General features: G+C 54.6%; 1 protein-coding gene across 3 annotated transcripts in view; it reads right to left on the bottom strand.

Moving 5' to 3' along the window:
- Positions 1 to 1,372: 1,372 nt before the first annotated feature.
- LOC127586577 (actin-like protein 6B) overlaps positions 1,373 to 14,169 on the bottom strand; it is a 29,931-nt gene continuing 17,134 nt past the window's right edge. For 2 of the 3 annotated variants that reach the window (XM_052044636.1, XM_052044637.1), the window contains exons 11-14: positions 13,906 to 13,986; positions 9,241 to 9,336; positions 3,955 to 4,041; positions 1,373 to 2,547 (exon numbers count right to left, since the gene is read on the bottom strand). In XM_052044636.1, coding sequence (XP_051900596.1) covers positions 2,467 to 2,547; positions 3,955 to 4,041; positions 9,241 to 9,336; positions 13,906 to 13,986 — 345 coding nt within the window. In that variant the 3' untranslated portion in view covers positions 1,373 to 2,466. Of the gene's footprint in view, positions 2,548 to 3,954; positions 4,042 to 9,240; positions 9,337 to 11,863; positions 12,035 to 13,905; positions 13,987 to 14,169 lie in introns of those variants that run through there. The other variant, XM_052044638.1, reaches the window with a different exon arrangement.

The following is a 14,169-nucleotide window of genomic DNA, read 5'->3' as shown; positions in this document are numbered from 1 at the left end:
CTCTTGCACGGACCTCTCACACGCTAAAGATGAACTCTTGATCTCCCGATCTACCTCGTTGTGGCCCTTGTACGTTATTCATTGACCTGCACTGCACTTTCTCTGTAACCGTAACACTATATTCTGCATTCTGTTTACCTTTTTACTACCTCGATGTACTTCTGTACAGAATGGTCTCTCTGGATGGCGTGCAGACAAAAGCTTCTCACTGTACCTCGGTACGTGTGACAATAATAAACCAATTCCAATCCCCCTCCCCCTTCCCCATTCCAGCAGTGGCCCAACCAGGGCTGGGGGCTGGTTCACTACCTCCCCCGCACTAGGACAGTGCTGTCAGACCACCGTCCTGCCCAGCGAGGGGTCTTCGATCTATGGGGAGGAGGGTTAAGGGGTAACGTTGACGGTTCCTCAACATCAATGGTCTAATCGGGCAACGTAACGCTCTGGGCAAACCACTGGGCAGAAGCTGGGCTCGGGCAGACACCGACCAATCATCGAGCGCGGAGACAGGCCCTTCGGCCCATCCAGTCCGTGCCGGCCGACGGCCTCGATGGGAATCGCCGGTCGTTCTTCCAAACTGGAGAGAGGACAGCCAAATCGGGCCCTGGTCCCTCTGCAGTTGGCCTGGGGCCTCCTATGAACCCCGGTGTTGGCCTGAGATCAGCTGGGTCCCAACTAGGGCGGGGGCTGAATTGAGAGAACGGACAAAGAGCAGGCCGTTTCCCCCCAGCCTCAATAAGATGGAGGGTGATCCCACGCCTCACCTTCCCTGAATCCCTCAGTGCTCGAAACATTGGTAATTGGTTTATTATTGTCATGTGTATCTGTGGAAAAACGTTGTTTTGCGTGCCGTCCATACAGATCATTCCATCGAGGTAGTACAAGGGAAAAGCAATAACAGAACGCAGACTGTAGTGTTCCAGTTACAGAGAAAGTGCAGTGCAGGCAGACAATAAGATGCAAGGACCACGACGAGGTAGATTGTGAGGTCAAGAGTCCATCTTGTTGTTCTAGGGGACCATTTAATAGTCTTATAACAGCAGGATAGAAGCCGTCCTTGAGCCTGGTGGTACGTGCTTTCAGGCTTTTGTATCTTCTGCCCGATGGGAGGGAGGAGAAGGATGTCCGGGGTGGGTGGGGTCTTTGATTATGTCGGCTGCTTTACTGAAGCAGTGAGTAGTGTAGACAGAGTCCATGGAGGGGAGGCTGCATTCTGTGATGGACTGGGCTGCGTTCACAACGCTCTGCAGTTTGTTATGGTCTTGGGCTGATGCCGTACCAAGCAGTGACGCATCCAGAGAGGATGCTATCTATGGTGCATCGATAAAAATTGCTGAGCGCCCACGGGGACATGCCGAATTTCTTTAGCCTCCTGAGGAAGTAGTGGCGCTGATATCAATCCCAGCTGTTAGCATCGACAACTGAAGAGCGAGACCTTCCCTGGTGGGGTTCCTGGGAGCAGGGAGGTTGGGAGAGCGTGCAAGGGTATTGGAGGGTGGGGTCAGCAGCATGTTGAGTGACCTGGGGTGTGGGCTGTGAGGTGTAGGTCAGGCTGGGGTTGGGGTGGGTGTTGGGGGGGGGGGAGGGAAAGGCAAACTCTTCCTCTGTCCCACCCGCGTCAGAACCCGTGTGAGGACCATCACCACCCGCGCGGACACGGTCAACCCGCCCGAAGGGGCTGATGTGGAAAGGGGTGGGTGGGAAGAGGATCCTGTTGTGTCAACTCTAGCAGGGAACCGTTGGGCTGAATGGCCTTGCTCCGTGCGATCTGGGGCAAGGTTCTTTGCTGGCATCGTCCCACGAGGGGCGAGGAGGAAATTAGGGGAGGGGCGACCATTCCACTATAACAGACCTTTCCCCTCTCCCCATCTCCTGCCCTCCTCACCTTCCCAGGAAGAGTCCCTCCTCGGAGCCCAGCTGAAAGGGTGCAGAGGGGCGGCTGACGCTCTGGGGGCTTTAGAGGCCTCAAGGCCTCCTGGTTCCGGGGAACTGGAGACAGGGGCCTCCCGGTTCCGGGCAGCTGGCGCTCAAAGCCTCAGTTCCAGGGAACCGGAGACTTAAGTCCTCTCTGTTCCAGGGAGCTGGGGCTCAAGGCCTCTCGGTTCTGGGGAGCCGGGGCCTAAGGCCTCTGCCAGGCCTGGGCCTCTTCTCAGTGACGTGACCCCAGACCATCAGGCTCCAGGCCGGACTGCCGCAGTTGGCAGGACCTGGCCTGATTTGGCAGTCAGGGCCTGGCCAGGATCGGTCCTGGGGCGGGAGCCCGGGTACAGGGAATTGGAAGGGGACGGGGGAGTGCGGGGCACACGCGAGGGGAGGGGAGGGGAGAGGAGGCTCGTCCTTGGGACAGGGACTGGAGGAGGGAAGATGGGTGGGGGGGTGAAGGTTGGCTTCTCGGCAGATTTCGGAGGGCCGCGGTGACCTCGGATGTTGCGGGGGGGAGGAGGGGAGGGAAGGGACGTCTGTCCCTCAGGGGCACTTCCTCTCCACACATTGCTTCCCGCCCTCCTCGTATTCCTGCTTGGAGATCCACATCTGCTGGAACGTTCCCTGTGGAGAGAAAGGGCGGGAAGGTCAGGACCGTGGAGTGGACGGACACATCCCCCCCCCCCCGAGAGCCAGCAGATCCTTTTGCCTCTCCCCTCCCTACCTTGCACGGTTACCAAGTTTGCAGATGACACAAAAATATGTGGTGTCGTGAACAGAGAAGGTGGTTCTCAGGATTTACATCGGGACCTCGATCAGCTGGGTAAGTGGGCTGAGGAAGAGCAAATGGAGTTTAATTCGGATAAGTGTGAGGTGTTGCAATTTAGGAAGACAAATGAGGGTAAAACTTTCACAGTGACTGGTAAGGCCCTGGGGAGCATAGTAGAACAGAGGGACCTAGGAGTACAGGTACATGGTTCCCCGGAAGTGGAGTCACAGGTAGACGGGGTGGTGAAGAAGGCGTTTGGCAGGCTGACCTTCATCAGTCAGGGCACTGAGAATAGAAGTTGGGATGTTACGTTGCAGTTGTACGAGACACTGGTGAGGCCACAGTTGGAGTATTGACACACAAGAGAGTCCACAGACGCCGGAATCTGGAGCAACACACACAAAATGCTGGAGGAACTCAGCAGGTCAGGCAGCATCTATGGAGGGAAAGAAACAGTCACCGTTTTGGGTCGAGACCCTTCATCGACCATAGATGCTGCCTGACCTGCTGAGTCCCTCCAGCATTTTGTGTGTGTTGCACCTGGGAGTACTGTGTTCAGTTTTGATCAATAGGAAAGATGCCTTTAAGCTGGAAAGCATGCAGAAAAGGTTTACGAGGATGTTGCCGGGACTTGAGGGACTGAGTTATGGAGAGAGGTTGAGCAAATTGGGATTTTCTTTTCCATTGGAGTGCAGGAGAATGAGGGTGATCTTATAGAGGTGTATAAAATCATGAGGGGCATAGGTAGGGTGAATGTACAGAGTCTTTTTCCCAGGGTGGGGGAATCAAGAACTAGAGGGCACAGTTTTAAGGTGAGAGGGGAGAGATTTAATAGGAGCCCGAGGGGCAACTTTTTCACCCAGGGGGTGGTCCGTATGTGGAACGAGCTGCCAGAGGAAGTGGTTGAGGCAGGTACATTGACGACATTTAAAAGGCACTCGGACAGGTACATGGATGGCAAGGGTTTAGAGGGATATGGGCCAAACGTGGGCAGATGGGAATCTTGGTCGGCATGGACCAGTTGGGCCGAAGGGCCTGTTTCCGTGCTCTGACTTGCCGACACCCCATCGGTAAGCCCACCCAAGCACCTTCCCCCCCCCCAAACCCCAATATCCCCTCGCCCATCCGTTGTTCCCCACCCAACCGTCCACCTTCTCTGCCCCCCCCCGCACCCACTCCGCCGTCACCCCCCCTGCCCCAGCTGCCCCCACACACAAGCGCCCGGCCCCCCCCCCCCCCCCGATCCACGGACGGACACTCACCAGGGATGCGAGGATGGAGCCCCCGATCCAGGGGCTGAAGCGTCGCTCCACCGTGCTGTTGTTGGCGATCAGCTTCAGACGCATGCTCTGGGGGTGGGGTGGGGTGGGGTGGGGTGGGGCGGGGCGGGGGGAGAGAGACAGGACAACAGTAAGACCGGGACTCATCCATTCACACTCCGGCCCACCCTGTGCACTCTGACCCTGTTTCCCCCCCCAGTTTGTTTTCATATTTCTTGGCTTCAGAGGAGGCCATTCAGCCCGTCGAGTCCACGCCGCCTCCCATAGTCCCAATTCCCCATTAGGTTTCCTTGCAACCCAACCCACCCCCACCCCCACCCCCAAATTACCCACCGACTCCCCTCAGATTGTACCCCTCACCCACACACACACTGGGGGCCAACTAACCCACCGACCCCGCACGTGGTTGGGATGTGGGGGGAAACCGGAGCATCCGGGGGAAACCCACACAGTCACAGGGAGAGCGTGCAAACTCCACACACACACACACACACACACACACACACACACACACACGCGTGCGCACAGCGCCGGAGGTCGGGATCGAACCCGGGTCTCTGGAGCTGTGAGGCAGCAGCACTACCTGCTGCGCCACGGTGTCCCAATTCTTGGTCTGACTGCTCCCACCTCCATTCCCCTCATACTCCGAATCCCCTCCCCCTTTGCATCTCTGACCCCCACCCCCTTTGCACTCTGACCCATACCCTCTCAGCGCTCTGATCCCCACCCTCTGTCCCCCACCCCATTTGCACTCTGAACCCCCCCCCCCCCACCACCCTCTCAGCCAATGGGTGTCGACGAGCTGCCATGCCACAGCGTCCCTGACTGGGCGTTACCGGCGCTGCAGCTCTGGCTATTCACCGGAAGCAGTTGACAAACAGTTGGAAACAAAGTCAGGTTCTGCTCTCCTCCCCCTGCTCTCCTGAGGACGCGGACTCTGGCTGAAACTCGGGGAAGCAGAGCGAGGACTATGCAGTTGGGAACATCGGGCTGGATTAGGCGAGGGGCAAAGGAAGGACGATGAGACGAGTCTCGCTTCCTCTCTGTTCAGCTGCACTTTCATGAGTCAGAAGCAGATCCTTCCACACCAATGTTTGAACCACGTGATGACTTCTCCAATGTTATTTACCCTCTGCTCAGTTTGGTCCAGTCCCCCTTCCCACTGACATCCGTGACATCCTGCATGCTCTCCATCACCTCAAGGACTTCCCAGGGCACGACCATGTCACTGTCACCTCCCTGAGCCCGACCATCTCACTTTCACCCGGGGTGCCCAGTCCCTGTACACTTCTAACCCCCTTCAGGAAGGCCTTGGGGCTCTCTGTTTCTTCCTGGAAAACATAGAAAACCTACAGCACAATTCAGGCCCTTCGGCCCACAAAGCTGTGCTGAACATGTCCCTGCCTTAGAAATTACTAGGCTTACCCATAGCCCTCTATTTTTCTAAGCTCCATGTACCTATTCCAACAGTCTCTTAAAAGACCCTATCGTATCCGCCTCCACCACCGTTGCCGGCAGCCCATTCCACACACTCACCACTCTCTGAGTAAAAAACTTACCCCTGACATCTCCTCTGTACCTACTCCCCAGCACCTTAAACCTGTGTCCTCTTGTGGCCACCATTTCAGCCCTGGGAAAAAGCCTCTGACTATCCACATGATCAATGCCTCTCATCATCTTATACATCTCTATCAGGTCCCCCCTCATCCTCCATCGCTCTAAGGAGAAAAGGCCGAGTTCACTCAACCTATTTTCATAAGGCATGCTCCCCAATCCAGGCAGCATCCTTGTAATTCTCCTCTGCACCCTTTCTATGGCTTCCACATCCTTCCTGTAGTGAGGCGACCAGAACTGAGCACAGTACTCCAAGTGGGGTCTGACCAGGGTCCTATATAGCTGCAACATTACCTCTTGGCTCCTAAATTCAATTCCACTACTGATGAAGGACAATACACCGTATGCCTTCTTAACCACAGAGTCAACCTGTGCAGCTGCTTTGAGTGTCCTATGGACTCGGACCCCAAGGTCCCTCTGATCCTCCACACTGACAAGAGTCCCACCATTAATACTATATTCTGCCATCATATTTGACCTACCAAAATGAACCACTGGGTTGAACTGCATCTGCCACCTCTCAGCCCAGTTTTGCATCCTATCTATGTCCCGCTGTAACCTCTGACAGCCCTCCACACTATCCACGGACCCAACCAGTTTCCCCTCCACCAACACAACGTCCCCTGCGCCTGGCAGAACCTGTGCTTGCCCTCAACGACTTCTCCTCTGGCTCCCCCTGCTTTCTCCAAACCAAATGCGTAGCCGCATGGGCACTCACGTGGGCCCCAGTTACATCTGCCCTTTCATCGGCTATGTAGAGCAGTGCTTGTTCCAAACCGACTGCCCAACTCTTTCTCTGCTACGCTGACGACTGCATTGGTGCCTCTTCCTGCCCCCGTGCAGCATTAGTCAATTGCATCGACTTCGCCACCAACTTCCACCCCGCCCTCAAGTTCACTCGGTCCATCTCCGCTGACTCTCCCTCCCCCCTTCCTTGTTCTCTCTGGCTCAGCCTCAGATTATCCACTCTCCACAGATGCCGCCTGACCTGCTGAGTCCTCCAGTGTTTTGTGTTGCTGCTGACAGGAACTGCAAATCAGTCGTCCCACCACCTGTATTGCTGTAGGACAGCGTTCGCCTAGTTGATAGTGACAGTCCAGAGGAAGGGTCTGGGCCCGAAATGTCCACTGTCTACTTCCCTCCACAGATGCTGCCTGACCCGCTGAGTTCCTCCGGCAGTTTGTATGTTGCTCCAGATTCCAGTGTCTCCCGTCTCTCTCGCGTCTCCTGACAGCAACTGCAATTCAATCCTCCCATCGCCAGTGTCCCTGTAGTGCAGCGTTTCCCTGACAACAGCCACCACTTCCACAAGTTGAGGAGATGACGCAAAGCCCCATTTGTGCGTTTCACTTCAAAACGCACGAAACACGGAGGAAATCCGTGGGCAGAAGTCTGCAGTTGACTGCCGCACTGTAACGGCAGAGAAAGGCGATGCCAATTCGCTAGATTTCCCGGAGTTGGCATCGGTGAACCAGGAACTGGCCTCAGGATGGGCCTTGTTTCACGATCAGGTGGAACCCGGCCGTAATCTGCAGCACTTCACCCCGTGCGATGGTGACAGGGCCACACGAGGCGCCAGGGCGGAGAGAAGACATAAGGGAGACCGAGGCGCCGGAATCCGGAGCAACACACCAAGCGCTGGGGGAACTCAGCGGGTCGGGCAGCATCCGTAGAGGGGAATGGGAAGTCGACGTCTGGTCGAGACCCTTCATCTGGACTGAAAGAGTAGAGGGGGGGAGAGCCAGTATACAGCAGTGGAGCAAGAGCTGGCAGGGACCCACACACTCCTGGTTCCCCTCCCCACCTCCCTCCGTCCACCGTCCTCTCCGAGGTTCCATCTTCTTCAGCCCTTTCATTTCCACCCATCACCTCCCAGCTTCTGACACCATTCCCACTCTCCCACCACCCCCCCCCCCGACCCCCACCAAAACCTGCATCCACCTATCACCTGCTAGCTCTTCTCCACCCCCTTTATACTGGCCATCTCCCCCCCATTCCAGATGAAGGGTCTCGACCTGAAACGTTGACTGTCCCTTTCCGTCCCCAGACGCTGCCCGACCCGCTGAGACCACAAGAGGCTGCAGAGGGTTGTAGACTCAGCCAGCATCACGGGCACAACCCTCCCCGCCATCGAGGACATCTTCAAGAAGGTGGTGCCTCAAGGAGGCAGCATCTGTCACTGAGGACCTCACCATCCGGGACATGCCCTCTTCTCGTTACTACCATCGGGGAGGAGGTTCGGGAGCCTGAAGACCCACACTCAATGATTCAGGAACAGCTTCTTCCCCTCTGCCATCAGATTTCTGAACGGTCCATGAACCCATGAACACTACCTCGTTATTCCTCTTTTGCACTATTTATTTGTTTTTGTAACTTGCAGTAATTTTTATGTCTTGCACTGTACTGCTGCCACAACAGATTTCACGACGTCTGCCAGCGATAGTAAACTGGATTCTGATTCACACTGATGACCAGATGCATCGACAGTGGCTGCCTTTGTAAATCGGCGCATCTTCATTAGTGCCACTGGTTCTTTGTTCACCCCCTCCCTCTGCCAGACTACTCCTGCCTTATCTGCAGAACAGACTGTGGTCCTCACATTGGCTTTACCAGTTTCCTTCTGAAGTGTTTAAGGTGGAGATTGATAGGTACTGTATCTAATTAGTCAGGGTATCAAGGGATATGGGGAAAAGTCCGGGAATTGGGGCTAGAAGGGAGAATAGTTGAGCTCATGGTGAGGTAGCGGAGCAGACTTGATGGGCCGAATGACCTACTTCTGCTCCCTTGTCTTGTGATCTTGTGAACTCAGAGCCTCACCAATTTACCTCAGAACTCACTGGAGTGGAAGCTCGTTACCAAGGGACTGGCTAAGAAGACACAAATGGGTTTCTTCCATCAACTCCCTTGGTCATAACAGAGAAAGAGCGAGGAACCAGGTTCTCACACATCTATATCCCCTTTTACTCCCCCTGTCAAACCCACGTGGTCACAGGGAAAACGTGCAAACTCCACACACACACACACACACACACACACACACACACACACACACACACACACACACACACACACACACACACACACACACACACACACACACACACACACACAGTGCTGGAGGTTGGAATCGAACCCAGTCTCTCTGTCACTGTGTCACACCCGTCGACTGGTTTCTGCCTGCCCTGCTCCCTAAAGATTGGCCTCGCACCACCCCCCCCCACCCCCATCATGAGAAGTGGGGGTGGGTGGGCCCCCAAGCGATGGATGGAGTTTGGTAGAAGATACAGGAGCCTGAGGGCACGTACCACCAGACTTAAGCACAGCTTCTACCCCACTGTGATAAGACTATTGAACAGTTCCCTTATACAATGAGATGGACTCTGACCTCATGATCTACCTTGTTGTGACCTTGCACCTTATTGCACTGCACTTTCTCTGTAGCTGTGACACTTTACTCTGTACTGTTATTGTTTTTTCCTGTACTACCTCAATGCACTCTGTACTAACTCAAAGTAACTGCACTGTGTAATGAATTGACCTGTACGATCGGTTTGCAAGCCAAGTTGTTCACTGTACCTCGGTACAAGTGACAATAATAAACCAATATCCAATAACCTAGTGTCGATGAAGAGGCAACAGCCCTACTATACTCACAGGAGGCGTCTTCTGCGAGAGTTCCCTGTTGAGTCGGTCCGTGAAGCCTTGAAGTAAGGTGTTTCCCCCCGTCACGATCACACTCCCGTACAGACCCTGCCAGGGGCAAGCGCAGACCGTTAGCCAGGCAACCGGCTCTGACTCCATCTCACACAGACCGTTCCTCCGTGGTGTTGTGATAAAGAGCGGCCCTGTCGGTTGGGAATGATCAAAGTCACCCGGGCTTGGTTGGCAAGCACTGCAGAGGGAGTCCACCCCAAATCGAGTAGCTTTGACAATCTCAAAGTTGGAGACGTTCCAAAGGAGATTCACCAGCTTGGGTCTGTATTCCTTAGTACAACGAGGGCTGACATTCAACGATACAAGAGGGGGTGGAGATGTTTTCACAAGTGGGAGAGCCTTGAACAAGGGGGACGTGGTTACAAGAGGTTGGTCATTTAAGACTCAGATGCATTGACCTTAGGGTGGTGAATCTCTGGAATTCTCTCCCCACAGGAGTGTGGAGACTGGATCATTAGAAGTATTTAAAATGGAGGTAGATAAATGTTCCAAAGGTCAGGGGCTTGAGGGCGATGGGGACCTGGTACAGAAGGGACGAGGCCTGAGGCAGATTAGCCACGATGGGGTATTGAATGGCTGGGCAGGTTTGAGGGACCAGGTGGGTAACTCCTGCTGCTACTTCCTCTTGACGCGAAACGTTGACCGTCCATTTCCCTCCACAGATGCTGCCTGACCCGCTGAGCTCCCCCAGCATCTTGGTGCGTTGCTCCTGACAAACTATGGGATTGTCAACCGAATAAAATCAGCAACTCTAATTCTCTGCTGTGGAAGAGCAGGTTAGTAAAACACTGATTTACTAAAGAACAGTGTCTGACTAATCCGAACCCTCGATTCCTGATCGGTCTCAGACTTGGAATAAACTGAGTCCACACAGCCCTCTTGTACAGCGGATTCCAAAAACCCACCGCTCTCTCGGAGAAGAGCTGGCTTCTCATCTCTGCCCGTTATCTACAGACGCCCCAAACCTGGCACTGTGTTACAGCAGTTAGAGCAGCCGCCAGGGTCCCCCAGATGCTCCGGTTTCCTCCCACGTTTAAAGACGTGCTGACGGGTTAATTGGATACTACAATTCATCCCTCTGTGTGGGCAAATGGCAAAAAGAATTAATGGGGGGGGGGTGACGGGCATGTGAGAGGGGATAACTGGCAGAACTGCAGGGAAGTAACAACAGGGAAGTGCGATCGATAGGATTACTCTGCAAGGAGCCAGCATGGACCCTGACGGGACTAATGACCTCCCTCTGGGCTGTAATAGGTAACCAACTGTGCACCTACCCAGTGTGTGTCCTGATGAGACCACCTCTCATCCTTCTAAACCCAGTGTGTCAATTTGTGAACTTTCCTTTAGTTCCCCCCGACTGTTCGTACATCCTCCTTTACGCAAGAGCGGAGGTTCAACATTGAATTTTCTAATTTTAGGTTTCCTCCCCCCCCCCCCCCCCCCCCCCAATCCTCTCTCTCGATCCCCTCCCTCTCTCTCTTTCCTATCCCCCCCTCTCCTTCCGATCCCCCCCTCTCTCCTTCCGATCCCCCCCTCTCCTTCCAATCCCCCCCTCTCCTTCCGATCCCCCCTCTCCTTCCGATCCCCCCCTCTCCTTCCGATCCCCCCCTCTCCTTCCAATTCCCCCCCTCTCCTTCCAATTCCCCCCTCTCTCTCTCCTTCCGATCCCCCCCTCTCCTTCCAATTCCCCCCTCTCTCTCTCCTTCCGATCCCTCCCTCTCCTTCCGACCCCCCCCTCTCCTTCTGATCCCCCCCTCTCTCTCCTTCCGATCCCCCCCCCCCGTTTCTCCTCTCTCTCTCCTGGTCCTCCTCTGGTCCCCCTATTTTTGTCCCCTTTCCCGCCCCCCCCATCCCACTGCCATCACCCATTTCCACCCCCTCCCGATCCCATCCACCCACTACCCACACATTTCAGCCACCGGCTCCCCCCCCACCCTCCCGCCTCCGGTCCTGGCTCCACCTGCCATACACCTCTCCCCGATGGTTCCCACTCGCACCTCCGTTACTTAAAGAGTCCAGCACTGGGAGCCCTTCGTGTTCCTGCTTCTCTCCCTCCAGCGGCCGTCTCCCCCCCTCCCTCCTCCCCGCGCAGGGGTTTCGACCCGAAACGTCGACAGTTCCTCCCCCCTCCAACCCCCCCCCCCCCCCACCAGACGCTGCTCAACCTGCTGAGTTCCTCCAGCAGATTGTTCGTTGCTCCTTCTTTGGGAAGGGAGATGATCCGTGCACGGTATTCCAGATGCAGTCTCAACATGGATCTACACAATCGGAGCAGAGCACCTTTACTCTTGTACTCAAAACCTTTTGCATTACGTACTGTTTGCCGTCCCAGTTGCTCGCTGTCGCTGCATGTTAACTTTCAGTGATCTGTGTACAGGACACCCAAGTCCTTCTGAATGCCAATAGCTTTCAATCTCTCACCATATAAAGAAAACTGTTTTCTACATTATACTTCACTTCCCATGTCCTTGGGCAATCATTATCCCTGAAGCTTCTCCGTAAACTCAACAATATGTTACACCTGACCCCCTTAAACCAAATCACCGACCGCACTATTCCTAACCTGATGGATGTGGTGGATACTTTGCACAGAGTATCATTCCAGTTTCCTTAATTTCTGGTGGTGTTGGAGGGGGACACTGGGGACAACTTGATTCCGATTGGGTCGCGGGATCTTCCGCACCATCGAGTCTCGGTTTACCACCTCATCCTTCATCCCCGTTGAGGCAAAGTTCTGAGGCGTTGAGTATAAAAGGCGGGAAGTCACGTTGCAGCTGTACAAAACTTTGGTCAGGCCACACTAGGAGTACTGTGTGCAGTTCTGGTCGCCCCGTTACAGGAAGGGTGTGGAGGTTTTGGAGAGGGTGCAGAAGAGGTTTATTGCCTGGATTAAGGAATATGAGCTACAAGGAGAGGTTGGACAAACTTGGGTTGTTTTCTCCTGAGCATCGGAGGCTGAGGGGGAGACCTGATGGAGGTTTATAAGATTACGACAGGCAAAGATGTAGATAGAGTCTACGGGGTGGCAATGTCAAATACTATAGGGTATAGCTTGAGGATGAGAGAGGGAAAGTTTAAAGGAGATTTACAAGGCAAGTTATTTTATTTTACATTACGCGGAGAGTAGTGGGTGCCTGGAACGGGCTGCCGGGGAAATGGTAGAAGCAGACACGATAGCAACGGTTAACAAGCAATTAGACAGGCATACACAGAGGCAGGGACTGGAGGGATATGGATCAGGCTTGTGTGGTCACAGGCAGACCGGGCGGTGAAGAAGGCGTTTGGCAGGCTGACCTTCATCAGTCAGGGCAATGAGTATAGAAGTTGGGATGTTACGTTGCAGTTGTAGAAGGTGGTGGTGAGGCCACATTTGGAGTAACACACACACACAAAAAGACGCCAACATCAGAATCTCTTGTGCCTCCGAGTATTGTGTTCAGTTTTGGTCTCCCTGCTACGGGAAAGACGCCATTAAGTCGGAAGGAGTGCAGAAAAATATTGACGAGGATGTTGCCAGCTCTCGAGGGACTGGAGAGTTATAGAGCGAGGTTGGGCAGGCTAGGACTTTACTGGTGCGTAGGAGAAAATGAGGGACGATCTCATAGAGGTGTATAAAATCATGTGGGTCTTTTTCCCAGGGTTGGGGAAATCAAGAACTAGGGGGGATAGGTCTTTAAGGTGAGAGGGGAGAGATTTAACAGGAACCTGAGGGGCAACTTCTTCACGCAGAGGGTAGTCAGTATATGGAACGAGCTGCCAGAGGAAGTGGTTGAGGCAGGTACATGAAGAACATTTAAAAGACATTTGGACAGGTACATGGATAGGAAAGGTTTAGAGGGATATGGGTCAAATGGGACTAGCTTAAATGGGCATCTTGGTCAGCACGGACCAGTTGGGCCGAAGGGCCTGTTTCCGTGCTGTATAATTCTAAGTGCAGGCACAGATATGGTGGGCCGAAGCCCTGTTCTTGTGCTGTACTGTTCTATGGTCTGAGGCAGCTCTCCTGCTCTGGCATTGTCAGGGTGCGCGAGGCTTGAACCCAAGGCCCTGTGCGGCTAACCCAACCAAGCCCGATGCCAGTGTGGGGATCCGAGTCTCCAGAACCTCCCGAGCCACAGGTTGCTTGAAGTTTTCTGTGGGCACGTCCAGCTCCTCTACTGGGCAGGGTCGGAGTGGCAGTGCTGTTCGCTTTTGGGAAATCTCTGGGACTGCTTGGATAAACCCAGATCCCCGGGAGGGTAGTGCAGCGGTTAGCATAACGCTCTACAGTGCCAGCGACCCGCGTTCAATTCCCGCCACTGTCTGTAAGGAGTTTGTATGTTCTCCCTGTGTCTGCGTGGGTTTCCTCCGGGTGCTCCGGTTTCCTCCCACATTCCAAAGACGGACGGGTTAGGAAGTTGTGGGCATGCTGTGTTGGTGCCGAAAGCGTGGCGACACTTGCGGGCTGCCCCCCAGAACACCCTACGCAAAAGATGCATTTCACTGTGTGTTTCGATGTACATGTGACTAATAAAGAATCTGATCTTATCTAGTGAAGCCAGCGGAGGAGAGGTATGGTTTTAGGGAGTGTCACTGCAGGGGGAGTTACCCGACCCCAGCACTCACCGGCCGGATGTCGATGTCACACATTCCGATGCTGGTGGTGACGACGTGACTGACCCCCAGCATCGTGTTCCCCGACAGACCCTGCAAGGAAAGCAGTCGACCATCAGCTTCTGGAATGCAATGCAACACCAACGCCGTTGGGGCTGTGAACGTGGCAAGAACGCCCCGGGGCAGTGCTGGAGCTTGGCCGAAGAGGCGGCTCTTTCTGGATGGGTGCACGCCTGTAAAGGCACGGTTCTCGTGGTCAAGGAGGACTCAGGGGAG

Source organism: Pristis pectinata, chromosome 37, assembly GCF_009764475.1.
Source record: "Pristis pectinata isolate sPriPec2 chromosome 37, sPriPec2.1.pri, whole genome shotgun sequence".
NCBI classification, from domain to species: Eukaryota; Metazoa; Chordata; class Chondrichthyes; order Rhinopristiformes; family Pristidae; genus Pristis; species Pristis pectinata.
Note: the sequence above shows the minus strand (reverse complement) of the source record. Positions and strands in the feature narration are given on the sequence as shown.